Raw genomic sequence first — 18,436 nt, 5'->3', positions numbered from 1 at the left:
GTTTCACTAGATATGATAGTAAGTTAAGTTTAGGCAGATTTCTTCAGTATTCTTTGAGAAAAGGATATCCTTTTCTTTTTGCCTTAAAATGTATATATTATTGCTGGAAACAACTACAAAAATCTTCATGCACTCTCAGTATAATTAATAAGCTCCAGGTACACAGCACTTGCACAAGTTGATTATTCTGAAGTTTTCACTCTATTCCCATGATGTGCATCAGCAGATTTTCAGATTTTTCTGAGTTGCTTCAGTCATGCTGCTTCAGGCTCAGGGGAGCACGATGTCAAAGCCTATCTCGGTTGTAGTGGAGAAAAGGCATGAGTTGTTTCAGCTGAAGTGAATGGGAACCAATTCTACTTCAAGCAAAGTTGATGATAGGGTGAAGGTTAGAGCTTTGCTATTATCATATCTGCAAACATGTGGTGTCATTATTTTATTGCAGCTTGAGCCAGTGGTAGCTGTGGAGCCAGTTAAACGCACAAACAGTGCTGTTCATAACTGCTTGTATGAATTCAGCTGTCTGGTATCAGTTTTTCATGATGATCATGTGAAAGGACTAAATTGAAAGTATTTTATGCATGCCACTAGCAAAAATATGATGGCAAAACTTAAGTGTGGCATGATATTGAAAAATCAAACAATTGAAGACTGAATGAAGATCCTTACTCCGCCAACACTAGGTATCATTCATTTCTGCATAATTTAAAACAGACCCTATACCAGGAATACCAGAGTTATACTGTGAATACAAAGTCCAGTTCAAATAGAATACTAGTGGTCCTAGTGAGATTTTGAAATGAGGTAACACCTGCTGCAAGTTAAGACTGTCTGTGCTGTTGATTTCAAAAGACAAACACCAATATCTTCATTACTGAACATCATTTTCTCTTAGAATTGTTGCTTCAGGCTGCTGCAGAGATGGATGTTTCCCTGGATCAAATTTATAACTTTGCACAATAAAGTCACAATAAAGAAAGAATTGGGATTTAAAAGTAAAAACCTTCACATACTGCTGCATAGTGATATTATTCAAAATGTCAACTTCTAAATAGTTTTAGGAGATGGTAATGTGTTATATTCAACTATCTGAATGTAAAACATACTAGGAAACACTCCACTGTTAATACTTCTGGTACTTTGTTCTCCTACCTATTACATGCTGCAAAAAGAAGTCTTACATACACATTTGTTCTCCTGAGTTCCTAAAAAGTAGAAGGGAGACAAGATAATAAGATGGTGTGTGTGCTTTTAATATGATTATTTGCTTTATTTAGGCCAAGGTTGAAAAATGTGGATCGAAGTAGTGCTCAGCATTTGGAAGTTACCGTTGGAGATCTGACAGTCATTATTACAGACTTTAAGGAGAAAACTAAGTCACCACCTGCTTCCAGTGCTGCTTCTGCAGATCAACACAGTCAGAGTGGTTCTAGCTCTGACAACACAGAGAGAGGAATGTCCAGGTCATCCTCACCCAGAGGAGAAGCATCGTCACTGAATGGGGAATCTCATTAAAGTTTATTTCCTCCAGTTTCATTAGTCTCTTCAAAACATGCAAATACGTAAGTTCTGTCACCACATTTTCATGACAGATTAGTCATGCATAATTGATATGTTGACTGGAACACAATGCAATTTAATAAAAAGAAAGAAACAAAGTGCAGTAATAGAAACAGTAACAGCACGAAGCTCAGTCAGGGGAGGTTTAGGTTAGATACCACAAAAGGTTTCTCACCCAGAGGGTGTCTGGGCACTGGAACAGGCTCCCCAGGGAAGCGGTCACAGCACCAGCCTGACAGAGTTCAAGAAGTATTTGGACAATGCTCTCAGGTGCATGGTGTGACTCTTGGGGCCATCCTGTGCATGGCCAGAATTTGGACTCAATGGTCCTTTTTGGTCCCTTCCAACTCAGCTTATTTTGTGATTCTGTAGTAATTTAAATGCTATCTACAAATGCTTAAGCATCTTCAGACCAACTTTTTAATCTACATGTGTAAGGGTGCCATGAAAATGTGGTTTGAATGTTCATTATGCAGTGTTATTGGTATGTCCATTTTCACTTTTAGTTTAGTGAATTCTAACACAACTCTTGGAAGCTCTACTATTGGCATGTACTGAATTTAAATTTTTATAACATAGTTCAAGCTGCCTAAATATGTATTATTTGAGAATTGTGAAACATAGTTATATGTATGCAAGTCAAAGATCAACTTAATCAATTATTGCTGCAACAGAATTTTCATAATAATTATCTTCTTAAAAACACCTGCTGGTACTTGGTGTGGTTAAATAGGAAAAATGTTATTAAAGAAAACATTTGTATGGATTTTTGCCAATGTTTGACACATTTTACTAGATTACTGTTACTGAATTATGTTGATGGTTTTACCAATATTTTTTGACACTTAAAACACTTATTGCAATGTTTACAAGCAAAATAGAAAACACATTCTAAGCATTGATTAGTTAACCTTGCAATTCAGGTAAAGTACTGCATTGTCGCTGTACACTGGTATTTTGTGTTGTGTAACAAATACTGAACCTCAGATGGTGATGCATTTGGCAAAAACTATTTGGAAATATGAAAGTTTGGAAAAGCTTTAAAAAGATCTGCAGTTCTCATTTCTGCTTAGTGCTGTTTCCTTGCCCCAGATTTTTCTAGTGTCACATAGTCACTTATGTCAGTACAGGAATATCTGATGTTGCACAAGAATAAGGAAATAATAATTCTATTTTTTTTTTTTTTTGTTCCTGAATCAATTTTTTTAAATATTGAATTGGCCTGCTAGAATATATTATGTCATAAATCATTTGAAAAAGACTCAGTATCCTACTTTATGGCATAAGCTGTCAATATTTACGCACTTAGCAATATACTGATAAAGAGCAGAACTATTTACAATACCATCTGGTATTATGTAAAATTACCAATAAAATATTTTTGTGAATACAGATTTTGCATTTTTGTTTACAACCAATAAGTGTTTTGATACATACATACAATTCATGTATAGATTTTAAATTATATAATGTGGTTCAGTACAAAAGTCCATTTAGCTCCTTTTAGTGAGGTAGGGCACTTACACTCCCGTGAACCTTTTCTTTTTCATTCAAAGTAAATATATTTTTAAGCCTATGTGAAAGTTGGATGGACCTTCTTGGTAGTGAATCCAGCCCCAAATTACTACCCACATATGATATGTCTTCTTAACGGCTTAAAATAATGGATTTTTGTAGCCCCTGACAATTGTGATGTTTGGTGGTTTCTTGTAGTAATGTATTTTTCTGTTTTTAATGCAGTACTTCTACAGGCACAATGGTACTGTTCTATTTTGTAAGATGCTAGTTGTGAAATACAGTTAGTTGCATAAAATGAGAGTCTGATGTGATATCTGAGAACATACATACCTCATTCCTTGGTGTTGCTGTTTAAACTTTTTAGATATCAAATGTTAATTATAGGCTGTTTCAGATGGATAACTACTGACCTGTTTATTATGTATTCTGCTTTATCTTACTGAAAATAGGATGTCTGTTCATTGCTGTTACCTGGCCAAATTTAGTATCTGTAAAACATGCTTTTTAAGGTACTTAAATGTTTTTGGGGCCGGGCTAGTGTTCAGAATAACTTACACTAGTTTTTAAAAGAAAAAATACATGCTTCTCAACTTTATTTTTTTATATTTTATTTTTAGGTGGGACTGTTTGCAGAATATACTGATATAATGGATTACAAAAGAGCTGAAACTGTTTAAAGTAAGCAGTTTAGGGTTGTAAATCTCATTGCAAGAAGTTTTATGAAATGTGTTTATGAATGTTTATGAAATGTGATTATGGAATTTGAAATGTAATGAATTCTAACACATTTCAGAATTCCTTGCAAAGAAATAGTAATCTATTACCAGTATTTCATTAAATGGGAAATGTATTTTTATTTCAGTTTATGTGAATAAACCACCCAGCATTGCCAACAAAAGGACTCTATCTCCAGAATTAAGTAGCCTCTTGGTTTGAAAGGAAGGATGAAGTGGATTTTACTATGATTCAACTGTCTCTAGAGAATAGTCTCAAAAATGTGGAACAAGTATGGTTATCAAAAATAATGCAGAAAGTCTCAGTGTTCATTATGGAACAAGACATTGAAGAGCAATTTCTACTACAGGTGCTAAAGAAGTCAGCTAGGATCTTAAAAGCTGTGGTGGTTTTAACTGAACAATTAGGTTGCCAGAGTTTTATTGCAATGATGCTTGTTTTAGCATTAAGCAAAGTTAAGTTTTTGCCTGTTGGTGATTAAAAGAATATGACAATACTGACAGCAGAGTAGACAAATTCTAAGCAAAATATTGCATTTGAGTCTGTTCATAATATAATTTAAATGAACTTCACTTCCATAATTTCTAAATAATTTTGACTTGTAGTAATCCTAAATCCTTTTTTCTAACTGTAAATATATTTAAAAGCATCTTTACTCCATTTATAAAAAGTGAAAATTTAATGTTGTAATGTGTTCTGATTAGCTATTTTTCTCTGTGATTGCTCTCTGCATAAGAACTGTTATTTGTTAAATCTATATATGCATCAGTCTTCAACAGCCATACATCCTGGGATGTTCATGAAATGATGGCTCCACAAGGACAAGTGTGATAGTGTTCCATGTAAATGAGTTCCTTTATGTGCTGATTGATTGTCTGGTTTCAGAAAGGAAAAGGGGGGAGAAATGGGGGAAAATAAGTATAAATAGTTCATTGATCAAGTGTACAGTAATTCAGTCTCTTATCTTCCTAACTTTGCTATTAATTACAGGTGGTATAAGAAAAAGAACAAATATACAGTTGACTGATCTCTTTTTTTTCATGAATTTAAATCTACGTATTGGAGATAAAAATTCTTCTACTCAGTAGCAGGTTGAATTATACCATATAAAATCTTGATTCCAACAAAGGAGGTAGTAATAAATAAATTACATTTCAAAATTTAAAATTCTTGATATTAAGAGTCAATAATTAAGAATATGACTGAAGTTTTAACCTATTATGTGTTTATCTAGATATTTGATGTTTTGGGGCATAGATTGTAAAATCTCAAAAACAGTTTGATTTTATAATTTGTACACTTTACATTTTTTTCAATATTATGAGTAACACATTTTCAAGTAGCCATGCGAGACAGTACTTTCTAGAATTTGTTCAATTGGTTCAGTGTAGTGTTTAAGCAAGTCTTCTGAACTTCACATCTTGCATCTCAAATTCTTTACTTTTTTCCTCTCCTGTCTCAAAAGCCTGACAGTTTCCTATGTTTTGCTGATTGATTTTACTTTGTTAACAGGATTGATTTGGCATGGAACTGTCTATTGTGTACTTTTTATCCAGGGTTCTTTAACTGTATCTGTTTGTGTTTTTTTTTTTTTTCCTGTGACATGCCTTTATTTGGCTCTTCTCCCTCCTAGGGAGTGTGGGTATAATTCATTCAAAATCAGAAATTGTAGGGAAATAGAAAGGCATTTACATTTAATTTCTCCAAAGGCAACAGCAAGTGCTATACTTGTAATAAATTTAGCCTGTGTTTACTCAGGAATAAGATAGAAAAGATAAAAAGTTAATGCTGGCTTTGGCAAGTGGACCAGTCAGTCAAATGTGGCATTTTGAAAATGCTTACTTTTATCTCAATGTTAAGATTTGGGTGTGCTGGAAACACAGCTTGAGCTTTCAGAGGTTTTCTTAACCTGAAATTATGCCCCAACTTATGTCAGAGCAGTCTCAGTTTGAAAGGTTATAACTTCAAACTAGCAAAAACTGTACAGTAAAAACAGGCAAACTGTAGAAGCTCAGATGGGGTTTTTTGTGTTGTTAAAGTTTTAAAAAGAGGAGAAAGGGTTAAAAGAGACTTAGAAGACTTGTCTAAGACCACAATCATATTTAGATTAGCTTGACATCTAAAGAACCCATGTTTTAACAGGAATTAACAGGATTTAACCACTAATTAGACTTGGAAAATTACTTCATAAGTGAATTACAAATCAGTGCTCTATAGAAATTATTGTAACTTCCTGTTTAGAATGGAGTAAATGGTACAACAGCAATGGAAATCTGCATGCTTGCTGAAAAATGCTATTATCCAACAGCATGTGATGTTTACATGATTTTGCTAAGACATTATGCCAAAAGATTGTGATGTCTGTGAATGAGGCCTAAATTGTACCACTAGATGCAAACAGTGAAAGAAAATGCAGTGAAAAAACAAACAGTTTCAGATCCTAGTCTTAGTAATGCAGGAGCTTATTACAGCCTCTATTTAAGTGTGTTGGTAAAAATTAATAAAAACAAGCCACCACTGAATCACTCTGTATTCAATCCTAATCTTGCCCCTTTTATTATGGAGACAGATAAAAGTCATCAGAATGAACTTGCTCTGTTCTTGCTAATGGCAGATTTTAAAAGTAGACAGTTTAATGTGCACAGGAAGTTGTAGGTGTACTTTTAAGAAGCTAAACATGGAAGATAAAGGGCAAAAGCATATTCTATAGCTCTTAATGATTATTATTAATAATGATTATGAGAGATTGCTGTCCCATTTGGGGTTTTGTAAAAGACAAAATTGTAACCTTATCTAATAGCTCTTTTCCATATGCTGAAAAAGAAAATTACCACCAAAAATATTGTTCAGTAACAATAGTCTAAAAAGTAGTTCTAAAATTTTAATTTTCTGGAAAGTATAGTATATCTTGGCAGATGGAGGACTATTTGAGCAGGACTATACTTTCAGGATCTAGGCCACCTGGAAAAGTGTAGTCTTTGGTTACACTGTTTCCTGTCATGGTTTAACCCCACCTGGCAAGTAAGTACAGTGACTGGAGTAGACAAACACCATCCCTCCAAACATTTTCCTCTTTCTTCTTCTTCCCTCAGCCACACATGCTGAGCAGAACACCACATGGTCTGGGATATCCCTGTGGTCAGCTGTCCCCTCACAATTCCTTGTGCACCCCCTGCCTCCTCACTGGTGTGACAATAGGAGAAACAGAAAAAGCCTAGACTCTGTGTAACCTCTGCTCAGCAACAGCTGAACTATCTCTGTGTTATCAACAGTGTTTCCAGCACAAATCTAAAACACAGCCACATGCCAGCTACTGTGAAGAAAATTAACTGTCCCAGCCAAAACCAGCACATCTGCATATAAATACTGATCTTGGTCAAAGCAAAGTGAACATGCTTCCTCAAGCTTTTAAGACATGCAGCTGTAGACCAATGGAGCTCTAATTTACAGTGGAGCTACTGAGAAGATAGCTGAGGAAAGGAGACAATTGATGTATTTTTTTTTGATAGCTTGCTAACCACAGGCATGTAATTTTCCTCTTCTGTATGAAGAAACAAAAGGATGCAGAAAAAGGAAATAAATGTGACCCAGGCTCATGAAATGTGGCTCATGACCCTCTTCCCAAGATCACTAGATTCTACAAACTGCAAATGCTGTTTGGTTCAAAGATAGTCCCAGTTATTTGTCACTAAAGAAGGATGGAGTTGTTCAATTACTTTGCATCTGTTAAGACAAGTGAGAGGTAAGGCCAGTTCTACTTTCTGAATACTCACTTTGTGAACACAGAGATCTAATTTGCCATTTATATGCATCTAATATACAGCTGTCATCCATGAATCTATTTCAAGCTGATTCTTCTTTGCACAGAATAAATAAAAATGCTTCAATGACAAGCCCAGTTCCTGATGGCACAGATCTCTGAGCAGGAAAGTCTGGCATCTGATTGATCATCTCTTTCTGTAACAGCCTTCAGCTATTAATTGCCTAGAATTAATCTAGGCAAGGGAAATCTCTTCAGGTTACATGTATTATCATTACTCCCACCTCTGAAGGAAACACATTCTGATTCCTGATACCTTCTTCTCTCTTCTGTTTCTCTTAAATACATTTATAGTATAAGTGGATGCAGTGAGTTTGAAATAATTTATTATGCCTGCTTTTTAAAGTGGGGAATTTGACTGCTGTTCCCAGTTCTTGAACTATATTTTGGTTTCTTTAAGATCAGCATGGTGTCATACAGAATAATGGCATGTGAGAGCTTAGAGGTCAATATCAATTTTGTCACTGTTGCCTTTGTTTCTATATAATTGACTACCTGAAGAGATTCTTGCTGAGCAAACTTAGTTACACTGATTGTGTACCATTCAAGCATTCTGTCTGAGGTATCTGGCATTCTATGATGCCAATTATCTGTATTTCTGCAAATGGTGTCATTCTATGCTGGGAGGCTTCCAAATGTGGCAAAATAAGCAAAATACTTTCCAGGTGATGGAGGCAAATGTTGCCAAGTAAAATGCTTTTAGTCCCCACTGGAGAAGGAGATCTGAGGAGCATGCACAGATACTGAGTGCTTTCTCTGCTTTCCTACTGAAATCCCAAGTAGGAAACTTCTTTTTCTAAAATGTCAGACACCTTCAAAAACCCCCAGTCCAATAAAAAAACAGAGTAATAAGGAGGGGGAAAGGAAGAACAAAGAAAATGTATTTTCAGACTAATCCCTAGAAAAGCCATATAATGGCTTCTTTGTCTTTTTTGTCTGTTTAGTGTCCCTATCTCTATGTACTGTACTGGAAGTAGGCAACACACACTTCTTAGAGGTATGTCTTGCTGTATAACTCTTGATGGCTGTTGGTTGAATGACATTTGGACTAAAGATGTAGGGTTTTGTGAATTAAATAGTAACTACCATGAATATTCACTCTTGTATACAAGTTATTTATTGAAAGGGTGGAAGTTTAGATGAAAGAGTTAGGAACAAAATGAATTCCTGTCATACAATTAGCTACTACACAATTTTAAAGGGTCTAATTCCTGGACTGCTAAGAAAAGGATAGCTTTATGTTGCAAGGGTGATATGAACCTAGACTAGAATGGATGTGGCTTCTGAAGAGTTTTGTGGCCAGTAATTCATACGGCTGTTTTCAGTGATTATTCCACACCTTAACCTGTTTATCTTGAAGTGTTGTTAGAGCATCCTCACAAACAAATCAAAACTACCAACAGTACTGTCAGATGCTCTTAAAATTTACTAAGTGCCTTACACAGAGCATCACTGAGGCAATGATTCAATTGCAAGGAAGTTTGATAAAAGATTTACTCCTCTGGTTGAAGTCACAGGTTGTTGGTTGTAACCAAGGTTATGTTCCTGGTTATACACATTAGAATCTTACATTTTATTGCTGATAGGAGTACCTAATAAAAAACAGTCCAGAAATTTTTGAGGCTTTCAATTTGTAAAACACCCATTGTTTGGAGGAGATTTTTTCTTTTAGCCAATTGTGATGGTCTACTGGAATATCACAGAAGTGAATAAAACTTGTGAGTATTTCTGGATGCTTTCACATTTCTCAGTTTCTCAGTCAAGGACGGTATTACCTTTCTTGGGAAGGGGTATCTAAGTTGGTTTTGTTCATAGGGATTATGTTTATCCAACTAGTTTTTAAAGGATTTTATTATTAGAAAAAGGGCTTGTTATTTTGAAAACAAAAATCTTACCTGCCAGGTGTCTTCCCCAAAATGAGTAAGTGCCTTTTCTGTTCTGACTCTTAGAAGTATTTACTTTGTCAGATTGAATCTGAATGTCCTGGATAAACCAACTATGAAGTACCAAGTGTTACCAATGGCTTGAAATCCTTTCACTGAACAACAAGAGACAGATTGTAAGCCACTTGAATTGTTTTGAGACCTGATGTTATCAGAAGTTTTATAACTGCTACGAGTAGTATACTTCTAAGAACAATGTAACTTTTCAGGAACTTGATATTGATAGGAAATAAATATTTATTAGAAGGAGTATATTAAATAAATATTTATTTACCAATTTGAGTAAGAGAAAATGTTACACCATGGGGGCAACAGTCTTGCTGTTAGCAGTCCTGACTACTTAATGGAAAGTAAAACTGAGGCCCTGGACACTAACTATAAAAAAAGGGGTAGTATTTGGTGAGAGATTTGGACTGTGAATCTTGTGTCCACATTCTAATAAAGTAATTTTTCCTACCTAAGTGTTTACCAATTCTCAAGCAGAAAAGAAAGCATGAGCAGATATCAGTAAGAGGCCCTCTGGTTTAATTGGTGCTGCTTCCTATCTCTGGTGGATTTTTTTTTATTTTTTTTTAAACTTTGCTCAGGACTGGTACAGCTGAAAGTATATTTTCCCTTCATTCTTAAGCCTAGACTTTGAATGGAGTTTCTCTGAGACACTTTTGTAGTGAAATCGTATTCCCTACAAACATTGAAGACAAAAATAAACATCTCTGTGAATGAAAGATCTTGTGTGGTTGTAGTTTTTTAATATGCACAAATTTAATTTTAAAAAATCTAAAGGTACTCTAAGAAAAACATAGTATATTATCTACTTAAAAAGTCTCTGTGTAACACTCAGAAAGTACAATTTGCATCTGGAGATGCTACAAATTTTCTGTCTGATAAACTATATTCAATTCTATCATAGCACTCTTTTAAAGATGACCATACATTAACCCCCTGGGATACAGCCTCCAACTGACCTCTTCCTCACCTCAGTTCAAAGACTATATTAAACAATTTAAAATTCTGAAAGCTCGGCAGGAAAGCTGAGGGGAAGTGTCTGGAAAGAAAGAAACAGAAGGTATCACAGTGCAAAGACTAATTTTTTTTTTTTTACTATGATAAATGGTACACAATTAATGATAATGGAATTGTTTAAAGACTTACATCCCTATAGTTATTTCACATTGATAACATATTGTTGGTTTCAGAGGAGCATAAATAGATGTTTTTGATGCCTAGAATAGTGACAAACATTGAAATGCCTTTCCCAGGAATAAATACTTCTTGCCTGTGAATAATCTGACAAGGAAGTATTTTTGGTGAAAATTAATGTAAGTGGACTACAACCTTGACTGGCATTGAGATGCTTAGGGTGTGTTATGATAAAATGGTAAATAAAATTATTAAGTTCAGAATGCCTCTCTGAATATATTATTTGTACTGTCTAGGAGAAAGTGCAAGAAGTACAAGTGGGCACAAACAGGATAAACAGCAGACTTCTTTGGGGATAAACTGCAGATTTTGGGAATTTGATCTCAAAATGCCAAGAAGCCTCTGCTAATTTATTAGCAGAGATGATTCATTACTGCTTTTGGTTATGATGGAAGTTGAGATATTCCTGGAAGTACTGCTTCTGAAGGAAGAAACTATGAAAGCATCCATGCTTGCAAATTAAAGTAACCAATGAGGTAAGAAACTTGAGAAGGAGGCTTTGTCTAAGGCTTCATCTCATTGTATATAAAAACTGTGCTTTGCTACTGAAGCAGGCTATAAAACAGTGGTCTGTGTGGGTTCTCTCAATTGGTCTTCAATTCTACAGTTCCCATGTTCAGTTGTCTGAATTGTTGCCTTGCAGCATGAGGCAAAGGTCCTACAAGGCATTCTTAAAAGAAGCTGATTCTCTTGTAAAGGCCATTGGAGTTTCCCATTTGTGTAGCAGGTAATTGAAGTGTCGGCCATGAGTATAGGAGCTCATCCCCGCTCCAAGGAGGCAGCATGTAAGGCTGGGATCTCCTTGGGTGGAGAATGCTTTAAAAGCCACCCTGTCTTTATTGGGCATAGATCCCCAAGTGCAGGCAGCAAGTGCTGGGAAACTGTTGACATAACTACCAAATTTGGTACCAGCAGAAATACTGACTAAATTGGCATCAGATACCAGAATAGGGCTATTGTGACTAATTAAAGGGGTCTAATTTAGTCTTTCTTACTCATCTATTTTGCAAGAACAGGAGGGATTCAAAAGAGGAGAACAAGTTGTTAAGCCCTTCTATCACCCTTTTATTCATTTCTTTCTGCTATTGACTGTTCGGCAAGACTGCTACACAATTATGGGTCTGAAGATCAAAACAAATTTCTTAAATTCCACACAAATGTTTTGGCAGCCATGGGAGATCACAGCATTCCCCTGCAGATATGGGCCTGGTGCCTGGAGATAGTTTAGGACAGTGTCCAATTTCATTTTACCCTTTCTTGTCCTGAAAAAAAAAGAAAAGTAAAAACTAAATTTGTAAAGCTACAGATTAAAGATGGGTAAAGGAAGGCTGAGTTATGTGTACATACAGTCCTGAGTTAGCAGAACTTTAAATTATTTTGGATGTTTCAGGCTCAAAGTTCAGCGCTCCACAATATCCCAACTCCTCGCTGGCTCTGCTGCCACTCGTGCAGCGGAATGGTCTGAGGGCAATCCAGTTGACACCATAGATAAGGCAGTGTGATGGCTGCACACCCAGGGTAGGCTGGCTGCTCACAGCACACACTTGGGTGAGCTTCGGGCATGGCCGAGGCTGCCACCAGCTGTGAGGGTGCTGGGTACCTTAGGCACTTGTCTGTGATTTGGCTGTTCTATTCAGTGTTAAAAGGAGCAGTCAGTGAAAAGGGCAATATTAGTGTCCTATCTCTTCCTGGTGATTCAAGTACTAAGTGCTTTAAACAACTACGACATTTGACTGCTTTTGAAGCAGTCATGGTTTTGAATTCTTATTTATGAAAATTCAGCAACCCTTAGAGAAAAAGATGTAGAGACAAACAGTAGCATTTTCTTTCTCTGTCTCTGACATTGTCTCTACACTGGTTTACATGTAAAATTCTACTTGAAGAGGGAGTAAAATCAGGGTACAGATTAACAAAATATAATGGTAAATAAATTGGCAAAGTCATTTAACACTTTACCTGGTTGGAGTGACTGACCACTTTCCAAAACATCTCCTTACTGAATGACCATCTGTTGTCTTTTCCATTTGAAATAGGAGCTACTGGCTCCAGTGTATCATCTGCCTTGCATTGCTAAATGGCTCTGAGACCTGACAACTCTCCTATACCTCTGTTTGCACTCATAAGGACAGCTGACAGTTGTCATCTAATTTTTTTTTTCATTTTAGCTGTTTGCTAGATGTAATTTCGCTTTCCAAGACATGCAGCCTTTTTTTGATTGTAACTAACAATAAAATGCATAAAATGTTTACATCAAATATGAAATAAACCCCACCCCTAAAATAAAAGGGTGGGTTTTTTGTTTATGGTCTGAATATTTCCTGGGCTAATGCATTCATTTTAAAGATCTTAAAAAAATGCGAATAGGATAACATACTTAATACAAGTAGTATAAACTCACTGTATGGAATCTGCACTTTTACTGTGAAATGGAAAAAATAAAAAATACCTTAGATAACTACTTTCAGATTATTTGATATATTACATCTTAAAAATTGAACTTTGAAGGCATAATGCAAAGTTACTGTTGTGCGTGGTTACTGCTAGTAAATATTTTTTCTGTTAGAGATGAAAAAATGTTTTATAGAAATTCAAAAACCCTGATCTGGGTATCGGGACTCAAAACACCCGATGCTGTAGCAAACAACAGCAGGACAGAATAAGGACTTTTAAACTTAATATATATAAATAAACAAAAAAGTAAACACAAGCCCTTCCTGCTTTATTTCTCTATTCATTGTATATGGTACGTATTTGCATAAGTAAGAACGTTTGCTTTGACTCTTTGCAAAAGTACTTTAAACACAAATCATAGAATCACAGAATGGTTTGGGTTGGAAGAGACCTTAAAGGTCATTTAGTTCCAACCCCCCTGCCATGGGCAGGGACACCTTCCTCTAGACTGGGTTGCTCAAAGCCCCATCCAGCCTGGCTTTGAAAACTTCTAGGGATGGGGCATCCACAGCTTCTCTGGGCAACTTTTTCTGATGTTCTACATCTTCATAGCAATTTTTTTCTTATATCTAACCTAAACCTACCTTCTTTCAGATTAAGGCCATTTCTCCTTGTCTTACCAATTACATACCCTTGTAAGAAGTCCCTCTCCAGCTCTCTTTTTGGCCCCTTTGGGTACTGGGGGGCTGCAGGTAGGTCTCCCCAGAGCCTTCTCCCAGCTGAACAAGCCCAGCTCTCTCAGTCTGTCTTCACAGGAGAGATCCTCCAGCCCTCGGTCATCGTCGCAGCCCTCCTCTGGACTCTCTCAGCAGGTCCGTGTCCTTATGTTGGGGACCCCAGAGCTGGACACAGTACTACAGGTGGGCTCTTCTGAGAGTGGAGTAGAGGGACAGAATCCCCTCCCTTGCTCTGCTGGCCATGCTGCTTTCATGCAGCTCAGGACCCGTTTGGCTTTCTGGGCTGTGAGCACACTTTGCTGGGTCATGTTGAGCTTCTCGTCAACCTCTGGTTTAGAGACAAGGATATTGTGTGGGATGTTTCAAATGTTTGCACAAGTGCAGATGTATGGCATCTCTGCACTTCCCTCATCCATCAGCATTCTAAGCCCACTGCAGAGGGTCACCAAATTTGTCAGGCACAATTTGCCCTCAGTAAAGCCATACTGGCTGTCACCTATCTCCTCTTTATTATACCCATGCCAGGTACGGTCTTTGGAAAGTTTCAGATGATGCAAAGAAATAAAAGTCCAACATTGACAATCCCTTCTGGACTGATGTTCAGGAGCTCCAAATGTAGAAATCTTTTCAGAAAAAAGCACTTGACACAAAAACATTGAAAAAAAGACAAAAAGAAAATTATCTTTGTGCTCCTAGAAAGTATTCATTCTGCTTTTTTAATGTGGTTAACTACTAAATAGTGTGCAAGTATACATATATACATGCTTACTGATTTAGAGCATGAAACTTGAACTTTCTTAAGAGGAATGATACAAATATTTTGACTAATGTTTAATAACTTACAATTATTCACAGAGTGTACTATTGATAAAGAAATAATTGATTCAAATTAGAAGAAATTAGGAAATTTGCAAAGTATCACACCACTTCCTAAACAGTTTACAAGGCAGCTTACTTAATTTTGTGCACTATTGTCCTCAGTGTTTTTCCTATTTCTATTGTCCTTGGGTGCTATTGTGATTATCAACAATAATTGCAAAATATTTTTAGCTCCTGCTTGAAGTAGGTTGAACACACTACAATGCTAAACAATGAGAGCTAAATAGGAAAGGAATGGGGGAAGGTAATAATATTTTGGTTACTAATGAAAATTGATTTTGAGAGTTTTTGTTAATATTTTTATACACTAGGAAATTTTTAGGGGTAGATACAATAAGAGTGGAAGGCAGTTGTACCAAGCTAAGTCTTTTTCTTAAAAGTTAATAGGCAGACAAAAAAGTGATTTCTGGCAGCAAGAGAACAGGGTCATTGCCCCAAGAAGTCTGATGATACCATATGTACAACACATGGCAGCAAGGCAGTTTCTTCCTACTTACCCATCCTTGCAATCTATCATAGCCAAGTGCTGACACCCCAGCTTGTATGAAAGGGTACGTGAACATCAAAGGAAGTGTCTTTGCCTTTGAAAAACCCTTAACTGGTCTGCATACAGGGCAGTGTTGACACAAATCTATCAGCACAAAATCTTACTGCTTTACCAACTTAATTAATGGTTTAATTTTGTGGAAGAACAAAACCAGGGGGAATTATACAAATGCAACTGATTAGGACTTTTTTTTTTTTTTAAAGTAAGCTGATCTGATTTATCTCTTTATCTAATGAGTTGTTAGAATGTTGGTTTCCTTTTCTGGCTCACAGTGACTGCTCTTATGACCCTTATGAACCCACTTGCAGAATTATCAGACGCCGATTCTTTAAAAAAATTGTCACCTGTAGTTTATTAAGATAGTCTTTTTCTGGATTTGAGCTGTTTTCTGGAAGTAGTAAATATAATTGAACACTAAAGATACAAGAGATACATGGCTAAATAACTAAATGCTAGTCAAGAAAAGGATTAAATATTTAGAATCATTAATAAAAGGAGATAATCTTGCATCTGATTGTAACTCTTCATGTTTAAAGTTAATTAAGGACTAGCAGACCTTGTAGCATAAAATGTTACATATTGTTCATAAACTATTCATGGTGAGTAATAAAGATATATAATTATAAATCTTTAAAGAATTTATAAAATTAATTGGGTAATTATATACCATCTGATAATGTTTTTTTTCCTCAGTGATACAGTTTAGGTATGACATTTCCATGACGTTTGCTTATTTTCCTTATTCACAAGGCCAAGTTTGTAGTAAGAAGCATTTTATCTTTTATCAGACCAACTGATACTTAGATGGTAAGTACTTTTTAGAACTTTCATAAAATGGACAGATTTTGCAGTTTGAAAAAAAGCCTTGTGTGTGTGTGTAAGTTTAGCTGTTTTTTTCTCCCCAATAGCAACAGAGGGCTTAACAAAGATGCTTTCTCTCTGACCTTGCCTTAGTTATATTCTTAGAACACTACAGATATGTTCTCATTCATTAATTATTCACATATTTTTGAACAGCACTGAATGAACATCAGTCCTTAAATTCATACTTGAGTAATGACATGGTTGATAATATTAATAAAAAAATTCTCCCTCTGTCACCTCTCTTTAGCACTCCTTATTTATTTTCTCCTCTAAAAAATATAATTTCTTCTTCTGAAGCATGAGACCATGATTACTACCCATCTGCCACATTTATTCTTGGTGCCACTATAACACCCTTCAGACCTCATTTTCCCTGGCTGGAACTCTTCCATATAAAAGACAAGTGTCACACCTCAGCAGGGAATAAGTGGTCTCGGCTTTTAAGCTTGCTGTCAGTAAATACTCCATTATATCTCTCTACTCTGATTCTCATGTCTGTGTTACTCATGCCCTGCCATATGGACTTGACAGTGTGTGTAAAGGGCTGTGAAGTGAGAGAGTGCAAGAATTCATGACACAGGTCAGCAGGTGCAGTGAGAGCAATGAACCCGATTTTGAGCACAAACACAAAATCAGGGAAGCTGAATGGCAGGCTGTGGCAGAAAGCACTAAGAAACACAGAACAGAGGGGCAGAAAGCCCAGCTAAGACCTTGAGTGGTGCTTTCAGAGTTAGTTCTTCCTGCAATGCAAGATAGTAACCTCCTTCCAGAGTTCTTTTTACAAATCCTCTGCCATTTCATCTATGACTCTCCCATCACTACCCTGGTATCTTTGGCCCTGATTTTTCTTCATCCTCCCTAGTTCCTTATTTCTCTTGAATTCTATGTTGTTTTTTTTTTTTTTTTTTCCTCAGCCTCAATTTCCCTGCTTGTATCTTTTAATAATCATCCCAGTATCTCCACTGCAAACAGAGTTCAGTAGCCCATATTTTATGAGGGCCACCTTTTCTCCTCATTTCTTTTTTATCTTGAGGAAAAGGTGATGAACAATTTTGGCATGACTTCTCTTCCAGCTACCAGAATCACCAGCTGGCATCCTGCTTTCTCCTTCTTTCAAGCACAGCCAAGACCAGCAGTAAGCTATGGCTCAGGCTTTATGGGCAGTCATATATAACATATATCCTTAGACCACAAAAGCTATAACAGAACTATTTTTTATGGTTTATTGGAAATCATGTTGGCATTTTCCTTAAAATGCAGGGTCTTGAATGGGGATATTATCACTTGTTTTAAAAAAGGATGTTTCTAGTCCATAGAAAAAATGTGAGCCAAATGCACTATAATGACAAAGAAGTAAGCAGAATTATTCCATACTTGTATTTTTTTAAAACCAGTGCCAGAAGCTGAGGGAGCAGCACTGAATAATGACTTTAAAATACTTACCTTGGCAATAGTATAAGTTAGTTAAACTGGCCTTTGCTTCGTGGTCTGGGCTAGAGAGAGAGGATGCACTACTGTGTTGGATTCAGCTGAAACCCAACCAATACTCACTCCATCTAGCAAGATGTACAGCTATTATTTCTTCTGCCACTTCCCCAGACTGACATTTTGTTGTCCAGAACCATGACTTGGTGAGCTAATCTTTGCTAGTGACTGCACACAAATCCTTCAGGCTCAGTTCTCCAAGCTTCTCTGGCCCAGCATTTCCCTTGTCCAGCAGCACCCATCTGTTCCTCCGGCCAGGGTGCTACACGGTCACCTGTGTGCCAAGGCCAGCAGAGGGAAGGGGCCTGGAGTCCAAAGTGATTTGCATGCTCAGACTGTGTCTGTACAAGGAGAAAGGACATCCGTGTAACTTCAGCTGCCTAAGGAATTAGTGGGCATATCACAAAATGGGTAAAGGCTGGAAGGGACCACAGTGGGCCATCAGTCCAGCCTCCCTGGACCAGAGGGTCCTCCTAGAACACATTGCACAGGATTGTGTCCATATGGTTCTGGAATACCTCCAGTGAGGGAGACTCCACAACCTCTCTGGAAATCTGTTCCAGTGCTCAGTCACTGCACAGTAAAGAAGTTCTTCCTCATATTCAAGTGGAACTTTCTGTGTACCAGTTTCTCCCATTGCCTCTTGTCCTATTGCTTGGCACCACCAAGAAGAGTCTGTCTCTGTCTTCTTGGCACCCTCCCTTTAGACATCTATACGTATAGACTATCCTTGTGCAGAAGCAGCTGTGAAGCTTTC

At 36.7% G+C, this 18,436-nt stretch overlaps 1 protein-coding gene across 4 annotated transcripts in view; it reads left to right on the top strand.

Annotated features, from left to right (window-relative positions):
- YAF2 (YY1 associated factor 2) overlaps positions 1-10,301 on the top strand; it is a 31,082-nt gene extending 20,781 nt beyond the window's left edge. Inside the window, exons 3-5 of one of the 4 annotated variants that reach the window (XR_005954938.1) lie at positions 1,278-1,562; positions 3,696-3,756; positions 7,323-10,301. Coding sequence is in view for 2 of the 4 variants with exons in the window: in XM_041465529.1 (XP_041321463.1) it covers positions 1,278-1,515 (238 nt within the window). In the remaining 2 variants the exon portion in view is untranslated. Of the gene's footprint in view, positions 1-1,277 lie in introns of all 4 variants that reach the window. The other 3 variants (XR_005954937.1, XM_041465529.1, XM_041465528.1) reach the window with 3 other exon arrangements.
- The last annotated feature ends 8,135 nt before the right edge of the window (positions 10,302-18,436 follow it).

Source organism: Pyrgilauda ruficollis, unplaced genomic scaffold (genome assembly GCF_017590135.1).
Source record: "Pyrgilauda ruficollis isolate IOZ18807 unplaced genomic scaffold, ASM1759013v1 scaffold19, whole genome shotgun sequence".
NCBI classification, from domain to species: Eukaryota; Metazoa; Chordata; class Aves; order Passeriformes; family Passeridae; genus Pyrgilauda; species Pyrgilauda ruficollis.
Note: the sequence above shows the minus strand (reverse complement) of the source record. Positions and strands in the feature narration are given on the sequence as shown.